This window comes from Echeneis naucrates, chromosome 10, assembly GCF_900963305.1.
Source record: "Echeneis naucrates chromosome 10, fEcheNa1.1, whole genome shotgun sequence".
NCBI classification, from domain to species: Eukaryota; Metazoa; Chordata; class Actinopteri; order Carangiformes; family Echeneidae; genus Echeneis; species Echeneis naucrates.
Window position 1 is genome coordinate 17,202,743 of NC_042520.1, and position 26,229 is coordinate 17,228,971.

The 26,229-nt window shown below is 40.1% G+C and overlaps 1 protein-coding gene across 8 annotated transcripts in view; it reads left to right on the forward strand.

The window, feature by feature from the left end:
- gria1a (glutamate receptor, ionotropic, AMPA 1a) overlaps nucleotides 1-25,936 on the forward strand; it is a 59,920-nt gene extending 33,984 nt beyond the window's left edge. For 3 of the 8 annotated variants that reach the window (XM_029513039.1, XM_029513034.1, XM_029513038.1), the window contains 5 exons: nucleotides 14,254-14,452; nucleotides 14,671-14,918; nucleotides 18,431-18,545; nucleotides 23,628-23,762; nucleotides 25,679-25,936. In XM_029513039.1, the coding sequence (XP_029368899.1) occupies nucleotides 14,254-14,452; nucleotides 14,671-14,918; nucleotides 18,431-18,545; nucleotides 23,628-23,762; nucleotides 25,679-25,864 (883 nt within the window). In that variant the 3' untranslated portion in view covers nucleotides 25,865-25,936. Of the gene's footprint in view, nucleotides 1-14,253; nucleotides 14,453-14,670; nucleotides 14,919-18,430; nucleotides 18,546-19,254; nucleotides 19,370-23,627; nucleotides 23,898-25,678 lie in introns of those variants that run through there. The other 5 variants (XM_029513036.1, XM_029513037.1, XM_029513031.1 and 2 more) reach the window with 4 other exon arrangements.
- Nucleotides 25,937-26,229: the final 293 nt, after the last annotated feature.

Consider the following 26,229-nt stretch of genomic DNA (forward strand, 5'->3'; position numbering starts at 1 on the left):
GAATTTGTGGGTTTCTTTTTTTCATTCATTCATCTTCTACCACTTATCTGTTTCTGGGTCATGGGGGGTGCTGGAGCCAATCCCAGCTCCCTCTGGGTGAGGGGGGGGTCACCCTGGACAGGTCACCAGTCCATCACAGGGCCAACACACAGAGACAGACAGAGACCAACAACCACTCACACTCACACTCAGACCTACAGACAGTTTAGAGTCACCAGGTGGGAGGACTTTGCACAGAAAGGCCCGTTACTATGTTTCTTTCATTCTTTCTATATATCTATCTAGCAAGCTAACTAGCTATATGGCTACCTATATGTCTGTCTGTCTGACTTTCTAGCCATCTATCTATCTTTAAAGACTGCCATGAAGGATCCTGGTGTGACTATTGAGTCCTGTGTGTCGGCTTCCCCTCGAGTGCTCTCATGAGCTGTGGCATGAAACCATTCTCAAAAGGTCACCAATTAAAAATCTCATTATGTGTCTGAAATTAGAGACACCGAGGTCGACGTTCTGAGCTTTCCAGGGGGACTGGGAGGAGGAGATGAGTGGATAATGTCAGTGTCATCACTGTAATAACCAGCTGAGACAGGTTAGGTCATAAGTAAAACACAGCTTTTTGTCTCTATTAACGTTAAGCAAATACATGATGTATATACTTGCAGTGTGGTGGTGTATGTATACATAATTTATCCACACTGTACTGACTATTCTGTGAGAGAGGGGAGGCTGATGCTTTCCCCTGAGTTTGGATTCAAACCTGAAAAGTTTCTCATATCAACATCTATGAGTAAATACTGGGGGCAACAAGCTCATGTTAGTAAATGAGGAGCTGGTTGGCTTAGATAAGTATAAAGTATACAAACAGTACATATTGATAGGTCTGACAGTAAAATAATATTGTTTTCATACCGAGAATACTTATCTGGCTCATGACCTGGCACCAATTTCAGTCTGTGGCTTTAAAAGTTGGATCTCGAAAGATACAAAATACAATACAAAAACTGTCCTGCTTTCCCTAAGATACAGACCCAGTCAGTAGCAAGTCCTTGAAGAAAATGCATCATCACCATGTTGTCTAAGCGGGTAATAGACGACACGGCTCATAGTTCTGAATGGGATTATTTGTTTAAAAGGTTGTAATTGAGAAGTAGCGGCGGTGTTCAGTCAACCTTCCCTGACTGAGTGTCTTAAAGTTTGCAACAATGTGCAGCCCTCAGCTTTTTTTTTTTTTTTTTTTAAGTCTTGGCTTCCACCTCGTGACATTTACAGAATATATTTCTACTTTGCTCTTTCATTACCCAAATATCAAAAGGAGGGAAATCTCTGCACGTACAGCCCTGCAGGCTACATATAGGAGCTCCGCGACAGACGATGAATATGGCTCTCCATTTCTGCACGTGTTTGCTTGATATTTACCATTTTCTCCTGGAGACTCCTGCACACCTAATGCAGGATGAAGCCTCTTGTCCTATTGGCCAAGTGTTTTCTTTCAGGCAGAAAGCACTTCTCCAATAAATATTGATTTCTTCTTGCTTCTTACCAAGAAGGAGAATATCACCATGCCTCTTCAGATTATACGTTCCCTCTTGTACAAGAAAATTGTTTCTTGTATGCGTGCAAGAACATGTAACTTGTTGGGTGTGTGCTTGACCATACATGGATTTGCATATATTTGTAGTATATCTGCTTTTTTTATTTTTTTCTGGGGAGAAAGCAATCTCTCCTGATGCAAGACCTTTCCCTGACTGTTTTATGTGACAAAACAGATCATTTCTGTACTTGCTGCAATGCTGTTGATGCTGCCAGAGAATTAAACCAGCTCTGAGGCGTATTTCATCATTGCTTGTAAAATAAGTGTAACAGGACTGTTGACCTGAAACTCCATTCACCCACTAATAAAAAGAAATGTGACATTCAGTAGCTGTGATTAAAAGTATTAAAAGTATTACAACTTAATTCAAAGTGTTTTGGGGAAAATGAAGTCACACTGAAATGTACCTGGATGTGTTCTGATCCTTGTGCATATTCTTTAATCATTTAAATAGGTTTCAGCTTCAAGGGCTCATATCCTCCAAGGACTTGAATGAGATGTCTTTATTTGGTGTCCTTTCAAGGTGACTCTTGTGCTCCCTTTTTGTGTTGTTAATGAAACACTATTTAGGAGTCAGTGTGACTTTAAACAAAAAAAAAACAAAGCAAAAAAAAACACACAATAGAATTCAGTTTGTGTCTGTGGCAGTTCAAGGTGAAGCGATCAGCATGGTTGGAATCTGCTTTATGTCATGAAAACCAACACAGTGAATGTTTCACCCCACAGAGTTCTGCCCCCGAAGCAAACATCTCCCCCCTTGAAAATTTAGGTGACCTAGTTGCCTTAGTTAGCGCACAGCAGAGTCACACGCCGAGGTGCACATTGATCTCCCTAGGCACTATCACTTTCCCTCCAAGATTTGAAAAGGACCTATATTATTGTAAAATGAAAGCAATAGTATTCTTAACCTTGTCTTCACATGAGCATAGTCAACCTTTTAGGACTTAAGAAAATGTTTCTTTTTTTTTTATCCACAAAGGCTTTTTGTTCCTGTATGCGCACAAATGCTTGTTTTCCCTTTTCTTTCTAGATTTTACAGTTTTACACAACTACTTCTAGGCGCATCATGGCTCCATGTGTTCAACAAGAGATGCTGAATATTGTCTTATTGTTGAAGGATCATGCATTAAAAGAACAAGCTGTTGCTTATAAACCAGTCATCATTGAGCCTTTATCACTGATGTTTGAAAACAGAATGTCCTCTGAGGTAGGCAGCTTGAAGCATTTCTCGCTTTATACTTCTCCATTTAATAGGAGACAAAAGGCCAAGGAACAACACTGACGATCCACTCTGTTCTGGATTAATCAGTGGGTGTGTTTCATTTCCCTGTCTGCATGTATCAGCTTGTGTGTGTATGTGTATGTGTTTGTATTCATATAGGCTAATTCAGTTAAAAGCAACATCTTATTGCCATTTTCTTTTTCTCCAGCTTAAAGGCATCTCTGCATCAAGGTGTGCAGGCAGCTCTGTGTGTCAGAGCATGCGTATGTACAGTGTATGTGAATCCGTGCTCATCCATGTTAATTCATACATTGATGTGATGCATTGGTGTGCATAGTATGAATTTACGTCTCCTCTCTTCCTGCTATTTATTCTCTGTGAGACCTTGTTTACTGTGCTCTTTCGAAATGTCAGCGCTGTCAGTCAGGCCCTCCCATAAGCCCCAGTCTGTGCTGCTGCTCCCCTCCCTCAGTTTATCTCTGCAGACAGGTGGAGTCTGAGAGATACCCCACCCCCAACCACCAAGAGTCTATCCATCCTTTCATCCCCCCAGCTGCTTCCTCGCCATTTTTCCTCTTTCATCGGCTCTTCTTTCCATCCTCATAGATCTCTCTTATCCAGTGGTTGGCTAAGAAATGATCATGTACTGTATGGTGGAATCCTCCCACCCCCCACCTCCTGTTATGGTTTGGTGATGCTTCATTTTTCATGTGGCAGAAACAGCTGCACAAACGAATAGATTTGCTTTGCTAATTGTAGCATAACAGATTATTGCACCGTTACACCTGTCTTATTTTCAAAATCTCATGGGTGCATTGATGATGGAAACATCCTTGGAGAGTATTTACTGTGAAGCATTAGCAGGACAAAATATGTACTTACTCTGGATTTGAAAAATTCCCAGCTTTTCATTTCATTGCTATGGTAGCAAAAAAAAAGTAGAAAGTAGGAACAGGAATACAACTGTCAAAAACACAGCAGAATGTACATACAGTACATAGAGGTCGCATATCAAACAGGACGTGGTAGATTTTGCTTTGACTCTAATTTTCTGTATGAAGCTTGGCGGGTCAGAGCTCTTGGCAGGAGGAAAACCTGGGGTTTGGGTTCATGATGTCCCTCCAGTGAATGTGTTTTGAGATGTTTATGTCTGTGTGTGATGCCTTTGTGTGTACCAAGGTGTGACTGTGTGTGTCTAAGACGAGTCGTCTCCTCTCCTCAGTGCCTATGTTGCCTCTGTTATATGATCATACACTGAAATAAATCAGCGCTGTCAGTCACGCCCCACCTGCCACAGCAGCAATTTCTCAGTCTGGCGGTCAGAATCAGTCAATAATGGATTGTGTATGTGGTGTATTATAGGTTCAGTGTTTCTCAAACTGAGTTTTTTTTTTGCATGCATTAATGCTTGTTTTCCTCTTTGAAACACTAAACAGGAGAGGGCAGAAACACTGTCACCTTAATATGCACACACCTATTTCACATATTCTTCGAATAAGCAGTTCCCTTCTCAACCGAGATATATAGCCACTGTGTGAAGTGTGAAAAATAAAACAGAATATTTAATAGTTGTGTTTTGATGTATTTGGCATTTTGCTATGTTTCATATATTTTACATCCTATATTATTGCTGGCCAATAACTTCTTGCTTTCATAATCTTCTCAGTGTGTTAAATATTGGTTTGTTGTAATGCCAGTAATCAGTACAGAGGCTGATTTCCAAACTGTGAAATATTTTTAGTGACAGAATGTCCTCTAATACCCCATCAGACAGAGCTTTCAAAATGGCCCTCCTCACGACTCCATTAGTACCTGATGATAACAGAATGTAGATAAATAAAGACATCAAAATGTTGACAGGAGGGAAGAATCTGTCTCAGTCAGGTATTCAGCCGTTTTTAACTTCGCAGTCATGGTGCACACAGAGGGAATGGAAACCCCTGAATGCGTGCTTTCAAATACTGCCCGATTATACTTTAACTCTTTCTTATTGCATATAATTAATAGACGGGAAAGTGGGAAAATCCAACATGTTGTCATGGAAGACTTGACTATCAGGTAGAAAAATGGATGTAATTAATTGCATGGTTTATTTTTGCCTGAGAAGCAAGGTGAACAGTCCACTGAATTATTAATTCTACAACTGTAAACATATGATATGTGGCACTGCGTTCTGCTGAGTGTTTCGTGATTAAGGATTTCAGATGTCGGCAAGCTTACTGTAGTTTTCCTTGCAGATATTGGGGCCACGCATACAGCACTCTCTTTGAGCCTTTCCTGTCTTGGACTGGGTCTTTACTGTTCTCAGCACAAGATCATGGTTCTTCATCTCAGTCAGAAATTTAGGGCTATAATGACAAAGCAGGGTCTGAGTGATTGTTTCTTTTGAAAGTGAATTGATTCCTCGTTTCTTTGTGACAAAAAGCAAGAGCACTCACAGACTGAGCGCACATAACGGTCCAGGTTTTATTCTGTGCCAAGGGACCTCATAGTATAACAGCTTTACTGCTGTTTTTACCTTTTCTCAAAATATCAAAATAATTATTCTGACAGAAGCAGTTTTGATACATTTTTTTCAGATCAGATGTTTATTTTAGGATCCTCAACTTGTTGCAAAAGATGTCTTTCATCCCATTGCTCAAATTTAACTTTGCAGTCTGCTGGCTGCTTTACATTTGGCTGGAAGCTCCATGCAGCCAAACACTGAGTTCACTGAGTTCACTTGTACCTTCAGAGCCTATCTGTTTTATTTATTTAATTGTTATCTTCTTTCCAATACCGCTCCTTTTTGCTGTTTTTGTTGACGTACATTCCACTTTATTTTTATTTTACTTTACTCTGCTTAATTAGTTTTTTATTACTAGTATTGCACATTACTGGCTCAAAGCAATCACATATATATTTTTAGTACATATATTTTGATGTATTTTCTGTTGGCTGCTCATTTCTAGATTTTGCTCTTGTAATTATTTTTGACATCCTATTTAATGTTGTGCAGTTCATCTGTTATGTCTGATATGTGGCTGCTATAACGGAAGAAATTCTGTTGGGGATCAATAAAGTGCATTTATCGATCTATCATCTAAATAAATGCAAGGTTGTTGGTATGGTACGGCTGCAAAACAATGCAACAGCAGCAAACTATTTGGATCTTTATTATGAAAAAATTATTAATCTTGTATATGGATCAAGTCACTATCACATATAATTGTGGACTGTTTGCCTGTCCACGGTGACCCCGCCCTCACCCAGTGTGGCTCCAGCACCCTGCAACCTGGAAACAGATAAGTGGTAGAAGATGGATGAATGAATGAATTATAATTCCTGAATGAATTGTTGCCTTATCAGGAGCGTTATTACTTTACACACAACTAAGTGACATAACTGCGGATTTAGTAATATGCCGTCAAAGGAATTGGTGATGACTTAGAAGGAAAGCATGATTTATTCATGAGATATGGTTCAGCTTAGTTCACTGCATCATTTATGTTTTATTTATCTGGAAATTGCATGGAGGCAACTTTTGATCATGTATTCATGCACACCACTAACAGAAACAGAGACACACACATAAACGCACACCCCTTCAGGATTTCACTGGGGTATCACACAGACAGAGACATCATCCCCTCAGAGGCATAAACTCAAATCTGCATCTAAAACACAGCGACACAGAGGCACACGTATGATTCTGGCAGCATATACAGGCTTTTGCTGTAATCCAGCTTTGACAGTATATGAATGTCTTTCATGCTTCCATGAATAATACACCAGGCCCGAGGTCACATGGGAAATTTACCTGTACTGCAGGAGACACTGCCAGTGGTTGGACTGGAAAGATGTCTGGCCAGTGTCTGCTGGTCCATAAGTTAAAAGGAGACGTAATGAGAGCTTTCCCTCAGTAATGGCAACCTTTTCCTACTATAGAGCTGGTTGCCATTATAGAGAGAAAGGCAGAGGGAGAGAGGGAGAGGAGGAGGAGTGAGATGACTAAAGTCTCTCTCAGTTCAGCTGTACTGTTTGGAGTGCAGAGTATGCTGCCATGGCAACCAGAAAGAGGCAGATTTTCCTTTCAGAGCAGCTTCACATGAAGTGTCTCTGGTCTGTGAGACTGCACTTCAGACCACATGTGTGCCACCTTCATGTTTTCATACAACGCTCTGTAAGTCAGGTCGTGTGTGTGCTGATGGTATTGGATTTTTTATTATGTTTTTTGTTTGTTTGTTTGTTTTTTTGTTTTTTTTTGCGAACAGTCTTGATGTTTGGATTCCTGTTTTCTCTCCAGAGTGAATTAGATGGTGTGCGTATGTGTGTGGGCGCATAGCGAGCACTCTCACAGCTCGCCAGCGCTGACTTATCACGGGTTACATGAGGCCAAGACAGCACCCATGATATCATTGAGCAAACACATGTACAACCATAGATTTGGACTGTCGTACTTCAAACCTATTGATTCCTGATTAGCAGGGAGCTTTGTTGTGCTTTGTTTATGCTCCATCACTCTGTTGTGTGTTGCAAAACACATACTTAACCCAGTCACTTCTTAATTAAATGAAAATGCATTGAACAATCCCATAGCATTGTTAATCAGATGACTTTTGTAAAATTCTCCATAGTGTACTTGAATGAGTATAATTACCTGCATTTTGTGTGGTTGCTGAAGGCTGGTCGCAGCACTATCATTATATTCTCTTCAACTCAGTGGCATGGTGATATTGACCTTTAGCTGGAGCGAGAGAAGGAGGAAGCTTCAGTAATAATTTTGTGCTCCTTGCTTGAAGCTTACATAGTAGCTTGGAATTGAAGCTGAAAGTGCTCAGAAGACACGTACAATCTAACAATCGTGAGAGCATCAAAACAAAAACCCAAGCAAATCAAATCAGGAGTAAACCTTCCACTATAAAAGCAACAGTGGACACAACACATTTTCCTCCCCTGGAGCCTCATTTAGCAGTGTTAAGACCAATAAGTAGCGGAAACACACTGTCAGTGTAAGATAGGTGCATTTTCAAAAAGTGACTTGTTTTCTGTGGCACTAAAAGCGTTGTGTGTTGCACATCCAACCAATTTGGCATGTCTGCTCTCAGCTTTGCTCAGTTTTGGAGCCACAGCAGAGGACAAAAATTGCCCTTTTGCATGTGCTTTCAGCTTCCACAATGACCTATATGGAGGCAGAATTACATTAAACGGGAATCAAATTTATAAATACTTTATTCTGGTTAATACCCTTTACATGTCCACATTATTATGCATGTGTTTAACTGACTGTCTTTTTGCTGAGGAGGTTTAAGGTATAATTAATAATACACTATAAATTTATAACATTAATATGCAGCTGAAGAAACTCTAATAAAATTAACAAAATGTCTGTGATATAACTCAGCAGCAGAACAGATGACTATCGATATGGACTGTGTAGCTGATGTAGCAGCCTTTCACCTGGTCGTATTTGAGAAAAACAGTGGACTAGTGGAACTGGAGAACTCTTGATGGGAGCAGCAAGCAAAGATATATTTAGTCACTAAGAGCTGTATTTGTTTGGCTGAATGTACAGGAGTCTTTGTGTCACATTCTCTCCTCTGGTCTTGTGATGATAGGTGGATGTTGCCTGACATGGTGTTGATATAAATAATGCCCTGGTGTTATGCTAGTGTTTTTGTGTTTTCCTTTATAACTCATACTTGTCACATCCAGTGAACTGTGGCTGCTGAGGATGTTAGCAGCAGTTCACCACAGCAGTGGTCAATTTAGTCAGCGGATACTCACTAACTAACTGTGTTATTACACTGGCAGATTATACGGTACTGCTGCTGTATCTGCAGTAGATAGACACACATGAGCACACACATACTTTAATAGTCCCAGCAGGAGAAATTTCAATGCATCATCAGGATTCATTCAATCATTCATATTCAATCGCTTATCCGTTTCCAGGTCGCAGGGGTGCTGCAGCCAATCCCAGCTCACGCAGACGGAGACCAACAACCACTCACACTCAGACCTACAGACAGTTTAGAGTCACCAGTTAACCCAAACATGATGTCTTTGGACGCTGGGAGGAAACCTACACATACACAGGGAGAACATGTAAACTCCAACAGCCACGGCTACTCAATGCATCATAGGCAGGAAAAATTAAATACACTAAGTAGTAAGTACAGCAGATAAAGGAGCAGGTAATCAAGGGCATTCAACATTAAGACAAAGAGACTTTTCCTGCCTCTGTGCCTCATACTTTTCGTTTTCAGGTTCCACTTTTCCAGCCATTGTCAGTCTCCTTTTGTCCTCTCAATTGATTGGCACAGAACAAGTCTTGTCCGACCAGATACATTGGGAGTGGTTGTGTCAAATCATTAAGAACATACAGCTGTTTGGCTGATTTTTTGGAAGCAAAGAAGGGGAAAAAAGCATTGTAGCAGAAAAGTCCTTCTCCATCCCTGATTTGTCTTAGAATCACACCATAATTAGAGACCATTTTCTTTCTCATTTAAACCTCTGTAATTCCTAATCCATTGTAATGTGGCCATTACTGGCTCATTTTTTACACTTGCTAAAGTCATTAGTCATTGCTAATTACCATATCGAATAGAGGAGGCCAGCCAGGGGAATTGTAATGAGAGTTTAGTGCTATAGCAGAATCTCTGGGAGCTGTGGGTGGAGATCATATAACAAAGGATAAAGATCTGGATCTGACAGAGTGACGATCCAATTCATTTTGCTCTCCCACATAACAACGCATACACACACACCTTTGTTGGTGTCACAGACGTGCAATAATCACAATGGTAGTATGTGTTGCCCATATACAGTGCAATACATTCACACTATCTGAGTATCCCAAGTGAGAACAATGCTTACATTTATTAAATCTGCCGTATTTCATGCACTTGTATTATCAGCTGAATATGTATAAATGAGAGCATTCACTGGAGTGTTGTAGTCTCTTTCAGCTCATTGTTTCAAATCAGTGGGGTTTTTTTTTCCCACCTACCTGTTTCCAGATGCACCAGCAGCTCCTCCCTGTCACAGCTCTTGTTTGATCACTCACGGCAGGCTGCACTCCATGCATTGCTCATGCTATGCAGGGAACCAGGGTTAGCAAGGAAACCCAAAGTGTTGAGTGAGTCACAGATGTTAATGATGTCACAGGGAAGGTTTTGACCATCCTTTCTTAGCTTGTCTCTTTCAATTTCTCATTTTAAGTACTTTATTTCTTCATTTATTTCTTCACACAGATATACAGTAGAATTATATGGTAACTTGAATTGGGAATGTTTCTATTCCATTGGGGAATTAAAGGGTTCAAATTTGGTTTTGGGATAATACAAGAGAAATGCTATTGAACTCAAACCTGCAATATACATAGCTTAATGAAATTGGTAATTCAACCATTTTTTTTTCTTGATAAAATGTTTCTTCTTGTAGCTCAAGTAGAAGTTAACTCCCTGCTAAGAGTAATGACATACTTCTTCTTTCACATAAACCTACTTGGGCCATGTTGTTTTGTTCAAAGGAAATGTATCAAACCAAGAGCCTGTCAGCCTAAAAACAGAACAGTCTACGCTACAGTACCAGTCACGTTAATACTTTGGTCAAGTAGCATTAGGTCTTTTTAACCCTAGAAGACCCTAGAACCCCACAACATGGTAATTTGTTTAATAGAACTGTAGTGAGCGGCCATCTTGATTTTCAATAAGTTAAAAAATGTCCTGAACATTTTGTGATGACAGAGTTTGAGCCTTAATTCAGCTACTTGGTAACTGTGTGTCCGTATCTGCAACAATCATTAACAGCACTGTGTATACCTGTGTGTGTCTGTGTGTGGGTCGGTGTGGGTGCGTGTCAGATTTAGTAATGAAGCACTGACACAGCGCTCTGAGAAACAAACAGCGGACGGATTGATGTCCTGATTATCAACATGGAGGGAGACAACGAATCATTTTGAACAGTCGATGAGACTTGTCCCACCCTTGTATAATGGCAGCTATGACTGTGACATAACTTATCCTTCCGTATATCTATCACGATGAACAAATCAAGAATCGTTTCGGCATTCATGCTATGCATGTGCAGTTGTACTGAATTTCTATACACATTGCAGCTGTTTGGCTCGTGCTCATTCTGCTCACATTACTGTTCTTTTCAATAGTAATGCAATAAAAGAGGCAGCATGAATAATTGATTAATCATTGGCTTAACAAGACTATGAAATTACAGTGTTACTTGGACGATTTCCCTTACTGTAATAAGACAGCTTAGTTAATGTTTCAACGGAGCATCAAGGCTGGCTGCTGTGCAGTAATGTATGAGGAGCAGAGAGGAGGCTCAAAGGAAGCAAGTTCAAAAGGAAACAAACAGAGACAAACAGGTCTGTGTTTGCCATTCGTTCTGCTCAACTAGGGAAGACTACTGCAGAAGAGCCAAAGCACACACACATTCACTCTTCATCCCAGTCACACACCAAATGGTGACCTGGTTGTTACACACACTGTCTTTGTCCTCAGGAAAGAAGTGCATGCATATTTGTATCTTGTATCGTGTGTGTTAGTGTGCGTGCATGCATACTTGAATGCCTCGGTGTCGGTGCCGAGGTGTAGGCCATTGTTTTCTTGGCTGAAAAAACAAACCCTGTCAGCCCTCAAGCACACGAAGAGACAGGCACAGAGCGCAGTGGTGACGCAGGGTGGATGGAGGGGGAAGGAAAAAGAAAGGAGAAGGAGAAAAATGGAGAAAAAAGGGCAACTGAAAGAGAGGGATTAGACAGCTGTTTACTGCCATCTCTGGAGGCCAGCGGCAGTCAAAACAAAGAAGTTTGTCAGCCTCTGGTGGAACTATCCAGTTTACATTTCATCTCTGCCATTTCTCTCTATTTTGCTCTCTCTTGTATCACCCTTTCAGCTTAACAGAACAGACTTTTCCTCCAGTCTTAGTGTGAGTCTTTGTTTATCATATCGTTCTCTTTTTAACAGAGCTCTGCAGTTATTAGACTCCATTCACACAGCAGTGTAGTTCACTGAGTATTGTAATCACTATTGTGAAATAGCTAAAGAAATAATCACACAGTCAACCATTTATACTCATTTTATTTACAGTGATTCTGTCCTCAAACCCACTCAGGGTAAAGTTCTGGCCGATATCATCTGGAAGCCAGGAGGAATAATTGTTTCCTTGATATTGTAGCTGAGGAACTTCTTTGTTTCATGAGTTGATTCTTAGTTTTGAAACTTAGTTTAGGGGATTTAGTGATGTTTTCCAAATTCCTTTAGGCTTAAATGACAATCAATTTCAAAATCTCACCATGGAGAATTTTTTTATTATTATTTACAGCAGGAACAGACTTTGGTGCTGGTAGTGAAGAATGGAGCCTTAGCATAGGAACATCTGAATGTGAGGGAAACCTCTGATCAATGACTTAATTGGAGATGGCTGGATATCCACAGTTGAGATGGTGAAGGGGTGAAGGGGTCACAGAATCCTGATGGTGCTGAAATGACAGCAGAGAGAGATTGAATGATTTTAAAGTTTGACAGCTTACAAGTGATTAATTAAAGGCCAGGGTGTCAGGTTGTGGTAGGAAGAAAACAGCAAGCCTGGTGAAATCTTCTTCAGTTGTTTCTGTTGTAATGGATGGCTTTCACTAAGCTTGACTTGAATTTGAAATCCTCTCGGGAATTGTACAATATTAAAAACATGTTGCGTTATAACTCCACTATCTAAACCACAGAGATCACTGCTGTGCTGTAAGGGTGCAGGGGCTTTCTCAACATTTACCACTGCTGCTCTATTACATTCATTAAACCCGCCCTCTCTCCTTTTTTCTCTTTGCTATTAGCTGATGTGGAGTGCTGCAGTTCTAGGCGATAAAATATAAGCCACTCACTAGAAAATGTAAAAATTCTGCTTTATCATGCAGCAAATACCAAAAAAAAAAATAGCTAATTGTTCTGTGTGCACTTCACTGACTGTGATATAAGACCAGTGACCATCACGTCTAAGTTTTCAAAAATACTACCAGCTTCAACTGCAACATGATGGACGTTACAACATTAAATAATATTTAGGCAGGTGATTTGTTGCCCTTGACTTTATGTCACTTTTAGATTTCAAAATTGATTTATCAACATTGTTTGTCCATGTATAGTTAGTCAACAAATGTGTGGTATGTAAATATATCGTATTTTGTATTTCATAACACATGATTACAAATATTGAGGAAAACAAAAATGAGCCCAAGATGCATTTTTCCTGTTGAGTGTCCACAGTCTGAGTCGTAAATAAGCAGACTTTTTTTGGTTTTATAACTAGTGCTAAAATTGTCTCTCCTGACGCAGGAGAATCAACCTCTTGTTTGTTGATGGTTTTGCTGCAGTAATTAATATTAACAGAGGTATTTGGTATTTTGAATTTGGAAATACATGTTGCTCCGCTCACTTCGCTGCCAAAAGCTTAACCTTACCCCACATCCTTCTGAGCAGTGATCAGTGAACACACACACACACCCTGCAGACAGCTCTGCAGTCTCACGCCTGATTTTCAAAGGCTCTTCATCCATTCTCTGTTTGTTTTCCACTTGTATCCCAGCTGCTCTTTCATCATTCATCCTTCATCTGAAAAGTATCTTAAATGATTATTTTTCATCACCCCCCACCCAAACCACCATACTTAATCTTGCTCTCATGCTCATGCTCCATTTGGCTTGACGGCATAAAGGTGAATCATGAAAGCCTTTTTTTTGTTTCAGATTTGTGTCATTTTCATTGCGTAAGCCTCGTTGCTCTGTCCCTCCATGCTTGTCGGGGGCCTGATATGTAACACAACATGATTTCTGCTGTTGCTGTTCTAGCTGGCTTGTCTTGGGGTGAAGAGATGCACAGGGGAAAGACTTAGGGGATTTTGTGAAAAAAATCTTCTTTTTTTTTTTTTTGTTGTTTGTTGGTTTGTTTTGTTTCTTTAAGTGCAATTAGAGCCGTGTCTAAGTGTCTCCTCTGTTTATTAATCCCCAACAATTAATGCGCGTGGAATGAAACATTATTGGCAACTTTCTTGAAGTGAGATTAATTTGCAGGCAGGAAGCTGAGAGGGCCTTTTTGGAGCTGGTTATCTTTCCTCAGCACATTGGACTAAGCTCTCCAAGCCTGGTGAAATGAAGTGTGTGTGAGTGCTGGAGAAGTGTGATGCATTATAGGTCATTCGGATGGTGTGCACTTCAAAGGGTTTTTGACTGATTTTAATGATTGTGCAAAAATTTGTCCGGAAATAAAAAAAATTAAAAAAAAGACCAATGCTATTAATTTTCCAAACCGTCAGGGTAATATATGATTTATTCAGTTTGATACCCTGAAGAAATAACCTGGGAAAAGATTCTATGAAGTGTGCATGATCGTGTAAACACACATGGTTTATTTTTGACCAACCGAACATCCCGTCTTCCTGTTTTTAGCTCTCTCTCTGGCCGTATTGTCGGAGGCGTGTGGTGGTTCTTCACCCTTATCATCATCTCCTCCTATACTGCCAACTTGGCTGCCTTCCTGACAGTGGAGAGGATGGTATCTCCTATAGAGAGTGCAGAGGACTTGGCCAAGCAGACTGAAATTGCCTATGGAACGCTGGACGCCGGTTCCACCAAAGAGTTTTTCAGGGTTAGAAAACCTTTATTCACACTCTAACCTCTGTCACAAATGCGCTGAGTTTCATGTTTCTGGTTCACAGTAAATATCACTCTTTTTCCATTTGAATGCTATAAACATGAAGTAAGAGCAGTTATTGTCATGTGTTATATTCTATTATACAGTTCAGACATATGTCAATATTTCTCTTTCTCTGTTGCTCCTTCTCTTATCTCAATTCTGGCTCTCAGAGGTCTAAGATTGCTGTGTTTGAGAAGATGTGGTCCTACATGAAGGCGGCTGACCCGTCAGTGTTTGTCAAGACCACAGATGAGGGTGTAATGAGAGTCAGGAAATCCAAGGGCAAGTACGCCTACCTGCTGGAGTCCACGATGAATGAATACATCGAGCAGAGGAAGCCCTGCGACACCATGAAGGTGGGAGGGAACCTGGACTCTAAAGGTTATGGCATTGCAACACCCAAGGGCTCCCCTCTCAGGTAAATACCTGCATTGCAGTGTGGCTGAATAAAAGCCTTCAAGGGCTTTTACTGGAATTCATGCATGAGCATCGTCTGTCACTGGTCCATTTCTCCACAGAACTCAGTTTTTATGACCTATGACCACATACATGAGCCTGGCTTCATGTATGATTAGTTTGATGCATTTTGATTTATTTATTCATCTTTTTTACATCTGTTTTTGCCTTTGTTTTTTTGTTGTTGTTTCACATCAAAAGTGAGTGTTGTTATCTTGGTCTTCATACATAATCAGCTGTAGAGGTATGCCATTCCTTTTAAAATACTTTATCACACTTTTTTCTTCAAATATTTAAACACATCACACATGTTTACAACTTCATTGTTCCCATTTTCATGACTTCCATTGCCATGTTTGTTTACATATATTTTTATGCAGCTAGCCTGTTGCCATAGCTGACTTTTGAGCAGTAGCACAAGTGCAAAGTAGTACTGTATGAAATATGTCCCACGCTTTTTTCCCTGCTGGCCTCTAATTGCGTTCTTCTGTTTGGGTATTTGTGGTGGCTACTTTCATACAGTATACATTAAAACTCAATTATCCCCTTGAACACACACACATATACAAAATGTAAATGCACCTCTCACAAACTAGCAGGGCCCTTGAAGCAGGATTGCAGCAACACGGACCGTATCTCATATGGCTACTTTCTCACTTTCAGGGCTCGCACTTGAAAGTGAAGTCAGCAGAGTTGAATTTGCTATATTATATATTTAAGTGATAACCGATGTGATGAATGATAATTTTATATTTTATCTGCATATGCCAATGATATCCAAGAGCAGCAGCTGTCATTTCACATCACATTACCATACTAACCAACTTCACACTGTATTTCTCCTGCAACTACAGAGAGCAGAGGAGCTGGTGGCATCTGAGGCTTTTAATCTTTCTAATAGGCCCCATTCATTTTAATAACAGGAGCCATATGGGGAGATTTCTTTCAAATTCTGTGAGGATTCACTCAGTTCCCACCTTGGTTCACAGCCAAAGGTCAGAACAGGCGGACAAGCCTTACTCAGGGCCTCCTTATAAAATTGTGAAAAATTGGATTTTCCATAGCAAGTAAGTGCTGTATGAATAGTAAGACAAGCGGTGAACTGAATCTGTTCCCAAGTCATGTCGACAGAGGGGCCTAAACCTATGCTGTAGCAATGGGACTCATTGTGGCATAGCCGAGGATGGCACCCATTATCTCCCTCTCTTTGTGTTAATTATTAGCAGAGTGATGTTACTCTCAGGTTGTCATTCTGCCGATTAAAAAATGTCTGATACTGAGTTTCATTAACAGATAGCAAATGTTCATGATTGAATTTTTTTTAATTAAGGGATGGAAATGGGAAAGATTCAAATGTTTTAATGTTGTTCAGGGAGAAGTTCATAAATTGTTATGTTGGCAGAATCAGACATGAGTGAATGATGTCCTGTGAATCCAAAGCATTCAGTTCAATTACGTCTGCATTGCGCTGTGAGTACGTCACTTCATATTGCTGAATTTTCACTGAAGTTTCTCTCTCCAAATGCTGTCAGATTCATCAGCTCAAACCAACCAGGCACCACTTCTCACCGCATGAAATTCACGTGGATTATTCTTATGTAAATAAACTGTAAAATATCACAACTAGTGATAGAGTACATTAGCTCTACAGTATCAACACCATCACTTTCAGTACCTGAACATTAAAATCCATTCATGGTGCTACAGTTCAGGAATGGACATTAACAAAGTCCATTTATTGTATTTAAATGTACAAAAAATATAGTATTACATCACTTCTAGTTGTTGCTACCATTCATTTTCCAAGATATTTTCATTCACAACATATATCTGAAATAATCAGTTCCAAATTCTGATTGACAGAAAAACTTTGCTTATTTTGCCTTAATTAATAATAATTTACTGGACCAAACAAAAATATCTCAACCAACTGAAAATAGCTGAGTAGACATGAATGTAAAAATAAAGACAGTCCAGTGATAATAATAAACTATATTATTTGAAATATAAACTTGTGGAATATTTTTCTAGAGTAGCATGAGTACATTTACTTTATTAAATGAAAACTTCTTTCACCGCTGAGATGAGCAGCAGTAGATTAACATTCATACTGCACGGCAAATAACCGAAACAAAAACAAAAAAACATTACATTATATGTAATGTGGCTCCTCACTCATCCCATATTTGGAGCACAAATCTAAACTTTCCTTAAGATACCTGAAAAATATATATGCTCTATGTGCTATATTTTGCAGTGCAGACCTGGTTGAAACACAAAAGCTCAACTAACTCTTCAATTTACAGGGCTGTCTTTAACAACAGTGATCAGTCTGGTTAATGTTTTGTATATATTCTGTGTTTCTTGCTCCATTTTTTACATCTACGATGTCCAGCCACCACCATGCCTGCCTGACTATTTACCTCATCCTACCTGACATAGCCTCCGTGACATCTGCTCGCCTTGAACCAACTGATCAAACTAACCTAATGACCGGCAGGTCTGCAGACCATTCATGTCCACATTCTCTGACTTCTTTCTTTCTGTTTGAGTCCACTGGGCTGAGAAAGAATTCCAAGGTTTTACCAGCTCTGTGTTCCCTACAGCTGTTGTGTGCACTCAAGGTTGGGAATAAAGACTCTTCTGCATTCACTCGTGAGAAAGGCAAAATGTCACCAAACCTAACTGTTAAATTATTGCTGACGGAGGAGCTGACACAGATTTTTTTTCTTTCTTTTTTTTTTCGGGATACACCATCTGGAAAAAGCGCTAATCGTTACTTCTTTAATGCAATTTCTATTCGATATCAAATTCTGCCTTTCTGTGGTCTATGGATGGAGCGAGTCCTTCTTCTCAGCCAGTCAGCTATAGGAAATACACTCACACACACTGACCAGAGAGAACGAGCAACCTTCAAGGAGATGCTTTGGATGAGATAGTTCATATGTTTAGGGTCTGTAGTTGGTCACAGTTTCCTTTCAGTCTGTTAACAATAAATTAAACTGCACCTGACAGTAATATTACTTAAAGCCGCAGTCTGTATCAGTGCTGATAATTATAAATGAATCAACATGAGTTTCTAACCACTCGGATGCCAGTATGGGTTGAATATTGATAGGTTAGTTTCCATAGCAATCTGTATACTGGTGCCTCTGAAAGGAAATTGCCATCTGTAGACAGTCCTCTGTATCCAAGTCATCTCCATTTATAGTCTGCTCTGTCTCCCTCTGAGGCCCCTGCTTGGTAAAACCTGACTCTACTACAGTATGGGTGCTCAGCATCTAAGCCCCAACTTACATGTACTGAACATTTGCATTGAAAGCCAGTACTCCTGCTTCATTTCAGTAGTTATTTGCAGGAGAGTCTCAAATAGAAAGTCGATGTTTTCATAATCACCACCACCATGCGACAAATCTTTTTATATCTGTCCCATAGAGTGTCTCCTAATTGCTATCATTTTATATTATTTTCAAGAAACCCAGTAAACCTGGCAGTGTTAAAACTGAACGAGCAGGGCCTCTTGGACAAATTGAAAAACAAGTGGTGGTACGACAAGGGAGAGTGCGGCAGCGGGGGCGGGGACTCCAAGGTCAGAGCCAGTTTGAAAAACCCTGCGGGTAACCCACCACCAGTTGGAGGTGGAGGTGGGGGGGGACCTCTGGGGAAGTGGGTAACCGGCAGGGCCACACTGCATTTCTCCTCACGCAACACTTTGTCTTTCTGTGTTATGGGGAAGAGTGAAGGAAGAATTCCAAAGGGGGGATTATATGACATGAAAACCGCAGAGGGGGTGATTTTGTAAGATAATTTAAAACAGATCAATGTCTAGTAATTAAACCAGCTGGATCCCTCGAGCTCAATGATATTTTCAAACCACACACATCCATTAAGTGGATATGGATTATTCTCATGTGTGGATATCAAATGTGGCCATTTACACCCCTTCTTAAAGCTAAAGATAGAGTTGAGCCATCTGTGTTGTATAAATGAGGGTAAGCAGTGTGCCGGTTACCCAAAGTGATATAGTAATACACATCTACTGCCCTAGGGAGCAAGTCATCAAAGCTAGATGGAGTATTAATGCATATCACTTTGACTCTGATGTTTCTAATGATTTTTATGTTTTATATTGGTACGTGTGTGTGTGGCATGTGTGACGAGTTTTTCTGTTTTTATGATCGATAAGCCAGCTCAAGTATTAATGTGTGTATGTATTTGCTGCTGTGTGTTTCTGAAATTAATAACATAAAATAACATGGTATAATATGTTATTTATGTTATTTCCTTATGGTTGGAAGAATTCCAGTAAACCTAGCGGTGTTGAAACTCAATGAGCAAGCCGTCTTAGACAAACTGAAAAACAAATGGTGGTACGATAAAGGGGAGTGTGGCAGCAAGGACTCCGGAAGAAAGGTTAGTCTCCCACCCAAACCTGTCACCTCACAGCACCTCCCAGCACAACCCTGCCTTGATCCTAGTCCAGCCCCACGTCCAGCCCTCAGACTCTTTTACACTGAGCAATGCCTCTGGCAGTACTGCCGCACTGGTCCGAACATAAGACGACCCTGCGTTTTGCAACAGATTTTCAAATTTTGACTTTGTTTTTGTTGTTAGTTTGTTTTTTTTTTTTGTTGTTTTTTTGTTTTTTTTTGTTTTTTGTTGTTTTTTTTTTAGATGAGAGATATTAAGTGTAACAGAGAAGCTAGATACACATTAAACAAAAAATGTGGCTTGTCATTAACAGAGTAATGAACTGAAATTCACGAGTTTCATAAATAAATCCAAAAATTCAGGATATCACTGTACTGAAACAAGTCACAGAGAAACATTTTGAACTGTAATAATGACATTGGATCAAAACAAACCCCTCCTGCTGTTGTCAATGCTTCTTTGACTGTCACCATTATAGTTACTACTATCACTCTTTCTGTGAGTAATAGGCCACTAATATTATGCTACATTGTGTAATGCTTCTGCTCTTAACTTGATCCACACCTCTCATGGTGTCACACGCTCTATTAGTGCTAGTCATTCAAAAAAATGGTACCACTTAAGTTGCAGGGCAATTCATTACCATGTAACTTGGCCAATGTCATTTGTTGAACAGCAGACAATGTCATTTAAAAGACTGTCGTAAATACTAGATCAGTGTAATGGTGCTGAAGGCGTCAAACTGACTCACCGATGCCAGTTACACAGCTGTGTAACAGTTGTGCTAACTTTAATGGCCATTAGCCACCAAAGGCATCAGGGTGTACCAAAGTAAGGCCAGGAGAGGAAAAGACCTACAAGTGTATTTTTTTTTTTTTTTTTCCTTTGTTTGTTTGTTTGTTTGTTTTCTACCAAAAGTTTTAAAACTCTGCTTTAGGCTAAGGTTATTGGACATTTCTGTGGCCAATCAGTTAGAGATATTCAACCGGAGCCCTCAGTATTGAAACCAAAATCTGCTTTTGTGAATATAGAAAAACTTTTGGTGTGTTAATTTCAGAGCAAAACGTGGTCTTATACTCGGGCCAGTATTCTGTGAATGCAGTTGCCACGTCGGCAGGCTAAATCCTCTTGAACTGGATTGCCCAGCACACAGACGCAAACTCACAGATCAACTCCCTGATAACCTTGAGTTCATTCTAGATTAAAAACAAATCACTGCAAAAGCAATTTGCTAGAATAGATCTTCTACCCAGAGTGGAAAAAATAAGAAAAAGAAAGAGGACATGAATGAGACAGATAACGTTGGACTTTTTTGTATCTGAATTCTCACTCTTATTTTAATTGTACGCCAACCTTCATGTATTGATATAAACTCTATAAAATCAAGATCAACCCCCAGGTCACACAAGAAATAGTTTTTCTCAGATAGAAAAGATTTGCTCTTTCTTTTTATATGTGCTTCCTTCCGAACTCATATTTTCACAATTTAATGAAGTGTGGTCAAACTATGTGCTATGCTGGGCTCTGTCTCTGTGGAGCATAAAGCAATAGTATATGAATATATGCTATTATTTATATTAACATTAAAAAGTCTGTAAACCCAGCAAATTTTACATTTTCGATTGGGAACTTGACTTGGCTTAAAGAAATCTTATTTGAAATCATGCTTGGTTGCCTTCTTCCAGAATTAAATGAAAGAACATGTGCATCCTAACCATGCAGCTACAGCTAGTTAGCTTAGCTTGTCATAATTAACGAAATCATCAGTGCAGCATCAGCAATCCCATTTTAGCTCATTTGATTTATTGAATATGGGCAAAAACAACAACAGCAACTAAGTAACAAATAAATCAGCACACAAAGCCTGTTAATGTAATGTTAAAACTATTAGATTTTATGCATGGTGGGAACATTAGCCAAAGGTAAGCTAATTGGCAGCCGGCTTTAGTTTCATATTCACTCTGCAGGGGTGGGAATGGTAACAGTCTTCTCCTCCACCAGTCTGCAACCAAGTGAATAAGCTTTTCTTTCAAAATGTAATGCTCTATTTTGCATCAATTTGCTCCTCAGCTTAAAACCTCCCACACTCCTCAGAACGGCTCTAACTCCCCACTCATTTATTCGCTGTGTGAAGGGAAAAGATACCTCATTCATATCTTTTGGATTTTTACGTAGAAAGTTCGAGTACATACACACAGAAGGTTTAACCACTAGGCTCACCTGTCAATACAGCTCACGGTGATAAACATAAATTGATTGTGAGACTCCAGACTCTCAGTTCTACATAGCACATAGTTGTTTTGTGCTTTTTGGTTGTTGTTTTTTTTACATAATATTATAATGCTGCCAGGGGCTTATCGCAATAATTTGTGACCCCAAGATAGACTAAATATATTCAAATGAAAATTTGGCCATTAGTTAAAATTTAATTCAATGAAAGGAAAAATAAAAGTGGTGGCTGACACAGTGGTGAATGACAGAAAAGCATTCCCCCAGTGGATTTCCATGAAGTATCATCTCTGTTAGTCCTCATTGTTCCACAAATGAAATTAGATTGACGGATTTAAGCCTTAATCTTAATCATTTCATTTATTTATGGACTATAAAAATGCATGCTTATGTGTAGGTGTTATTGCAATAGAGAATTATGACCTATAATATATGAAGCAATATCAAATTAGATTAAAAGGCTTTTGTACTGTTGCTGCATGAATGCATGCGTTGTGGAGTGTTTATACATTTGACCTGTACCTACCAGTCACTTCATGAAATGTTATTTATATAAAGTATTTTCATCTGTTTTAGTGTTTTGACTAGATAAAGACATTGTGTAGAATAACTGGAAAAGTATGAACTTGTCAAGAGAAGTCTAGATAAGGATCAGTTTAAAATGTCTGGGGCCTGTCTCATGAAGCAAGTTCATTACAGCAAAGCTCTCTCTAATTTACTATCTGGGTTTACTAATCCAATCTAGTCTATGATTCTGGACATCTAGTCCCAGAAAGGTAGCTTCAGCACTGTGCACTTTCAAGGTGTGGCGCTTCAAAGAAACATAAATAGGTTTGCCTTTTTTTCTTGAGAAGGAAAATCAATAAAAAAGAAGAGGAATTGTTTCATTTATGTGGCTTCTGTTGGTGTGGAGAGGTTCAGTGGGGGAGCATGCTTTGTTAAATTCAAAATGATTTAATGAAGGCCTGCAACGATAATGTGGCTTGAATAAATCACTGGGAGCTAATTTCCAGTATGCAGACTTTCTTCCTTTTTAAATTAAAAAGGCTGATTACTTTTCGTCATTAGGGCTCAGTCAGAATACTTATTATTTATATGACAGTGTCATCCTGACATTGCCTCACATACTATGCGGAGAATCTGAATGAGTCTGACTCCAAACCACTCCCTGAAAGAAACCCAGTGCACTTAATATGTAGCACTATGCTCTATTCACTCCTGCTGTGGTTTCTAAACAAGCTGTTCTACTAATTACTTATGACCACCTTGCTTGTTGAAAAATGGGCTAAAAGTTGAGTGAGCATCCCCGGTGTCCATCATAAATGAAAAACTGTGTCCTGCAGTAGGATATCAGGCCGTTCCATCCTAAAACTACTGAGCCCTCTGACAGGTTTCAGTGTTCTTCAGCCTGACTTGACATATCTCTAAGATTCCTTTAACCACCAACCAACTAAAATTTGAAGTCCACCAATGTTAGTTTTTTTCTGAAAGCCATAGTAACACTGACTGGATCACAAAGATTTCTGTTCTGATAAATATTCATTTTACCAGTTTCTATAGAGTTACTCCCTGCCTGTCGTTTTAACATGATTTGCACTACATTTTCTCTCTTCTCTCACTTTTGGATTATTTAAAGAATTTTTTCTCTGTTGCCTGAAGCTTCAACCAACACTTAACTAGTTCTGTGAAATCAAGACAGATATTATCTAAACGTATTGAATCCTGCTTTGTGAGACAAACCTCTGAAATGTGTTTTATTGTTACTGCTTTGTCTGTAAGTGTTGTCTTGGACACGTAGGCTGTGTGTTTGGTTTTTTATGATGTGTGGGTCTGTGCAAGTATATGTTTGTTATTTTGCTATAATACACTTGTCCTTGCTGTTTATGAGACTAATGTCTGTTGAAAGTGTGTGTGTGTTGTGTATATCTGTAGAGTCTTTGGTCATGCTCCACTTCACTGCTGCGTCCCAACACTCGTCTCTGCCTCTTCTTCCTCCCTGTCTTCCCTTCAGGACAAGACGAGCGCTCTGAGCCTCAGCAATGTGGCGGGAGTGTTCTACATCCTGATTGGCGGCCTAGGCCTGGCCATGCTGGTGGCGCTGGTGGAGTTCTGCTACAAGTCCAGGACCGAGTCGCGCCGAATGAAGGTGTCCACAGCGCGAGCCGCTGCCGTCTCAGCCGCTCAGGCCTTTCACTGCTCAGCCTTAGACAGTGGTGCTAGCGCCCCCTACACAGAGCTGCAGAGCTACGGCCTGTACGCCAACAACACTGTTAAGATATAAGGGCAGAGCACAGCCACGGGGTAGGAAACGCTGTGATCAAGCCATGATGATGATGATGATAATGATGATGATGATGACATCCGCCTCCTCACACCCGTCCGCCCATCTAACCGTGATCACAGTAGGGCCTCTCAAGGCTTCCACCGCAGTGCAAACGCTCTCCTGTACTTCTCTCTACCTCTGCCGCTCCCTCGCTAAGTCTTTACGTCACTGATCTCCTGCAGTGTTGTCGAATCACTTGATTTTAAATTGCCCTTATGCCTCATTGTTTATGTTCCTTGCTTTCTATCAGTTTTCCCTGTGTTAGCATCACAGGGTTGTCACCACATTATATTCTCCTTTAGTCCACCTTTAAATGTATCTTTTGATTTCTCCAGAAGACACTTACCTTGGTCCATATCTCAATGTGCAATCACTTCTTCCGTTGGACAAGGTAGACTTTAGAATCTGTAGTACACATCTCTTTTTTTTTTTCCCAGTATACAGAATTTTTTTTGTTGTTGTTTTTTTATTAGCACTCATTACAATAATCTCTTCCCAAGTGCAGAAATTTGCCCCATAGCACAGGTGTAAAGGCAATTTGAATCACAGTGGTACATCTATCTACCTCTGTCGCTCTAAGCAAATCTCTCCCCTTGCTCCCTCTTCTCTTTTTGCTGACTGTCTCGCAAATGCAGGGCCCATTGTGGTGAACATCCTTTATATGTATACCATAAGGCAGGCCTCGTGCGGCTCACATGTTTTCCATCACTGTTTTAACGCAGAAAAGGTCTAACCCAACTAACTTGTATGTTCAGAGGTCTGAAAGTGAGCACTTGTTGCTTTATACTGTATTTAGGGATGTGAGGTCTCCTCCAACAGCCAGTGTATGTTAGCCGTTAGTCGTCTGCCTCAGGGATCAATTTCCCAAAAACAATCCTTGATTCATTATTCCAGCATCAAAGCTCCTTGGGCCAAATTGATATACTCTTCATGTAAACAGCAAAAGAAAAGAACAAACCAAGTAATGGCCAAGACAAACAGTGAACTTGGACACGAATCTCTTATGTTTTAATCAGCTCACGAAGAGACATCTGATCAGTATGCTGATGAGATTGGCGAGGAGCCTATTAGTCCAGCGGTGCCTTTATGCTGTTTGGCTTGAAAGAAACAACAATGCTGTTCCAATTAGAGGGCGGTGTAATTCTCCAGTCCCCATGTAGCACTCACCAGTTGCTCCAGGTTGCCCCTGCTTTGCCCAGTTTAATCAGTTATAGATTAGAGGAGGCAGGCAAACACCAAAGAGCCACATGTGTGTGGCTCACACACACATGCATCACACATCATTAGGTCAGTTTTCAAGCCCAGTGGCTTTCATTGTGCCAGGCTGGAGAATGGAGCTATTAAACCAACGAGTGAAGCCTCAACTTCCCTCTTACTGCCCACACCTTGCTCTGCTCCTCCTGTTGGAAATTAGGACATTGATGCACATCAGGCGGCACCACAGTTCACCACCTGCATATATCACTCAGGCTTACACAAAGAGGGTGAAAACTTGTACCGCTATGACTCCTAACACATATTCTGCTTCCCACAAGCACCACATTCAGATAGCGACATCAGCAGTTGGTTATGCACATATTTATATAATAAAGACCAGTGAAAATGCATAAGGTCACTGCAGAGATATGTCTATCCTTCTGTAAATGAAAGACCTTTTTAAGCCCATTAAGCTTTCGCTGTTGTGATAAGGATATACTTAGAGTGGAAGATAAAGAAATTTGGTATGCAGACTAACTGAGTTCTGTTTGTTTCCGCAGCAATCCATCAATGACGCCATGCGCTGCTCCACCCTGACCAGAATGAGTGGCAATGGGAGCGGAGGAGAGAATGGACGAATCCTCACACATGACTTCCCCAAGACCGTTCAGACACTGCCCTGTATGAGCCACACCGCCAGCATGGGACTGGGTGCCTCTGGCATGTGATCATCACATGACTGTGCTGGCGGCGAGGAAAAGGCAGGGTGGGGCAAAGGAAGAGCACCAGACTCTTAAGGACCTCAACAATCATGGCTGTCCAGTTTGACCCATCTGTTCTCCTGGCTGTCAAAGCGCCCGACTCATTCGAAACTTTACTTACTGCCAAAACGCTCGTTACAGACTACAAACAGAGACTCACGACTTTTTTTTTTTTTTTTTTTTTTTTTTTTTTTATGAGTTAATGTTTGAAATCGCGAAAACCGGAAAAACATAAAAGGGAAATGTGCTGCAATAAGGAAGCCGTCAAGAGGGCGTGTTTTTGGAATTTTTTAGTGTTCATTTATGTGGAAAAACAAAACAAACTTTAATCT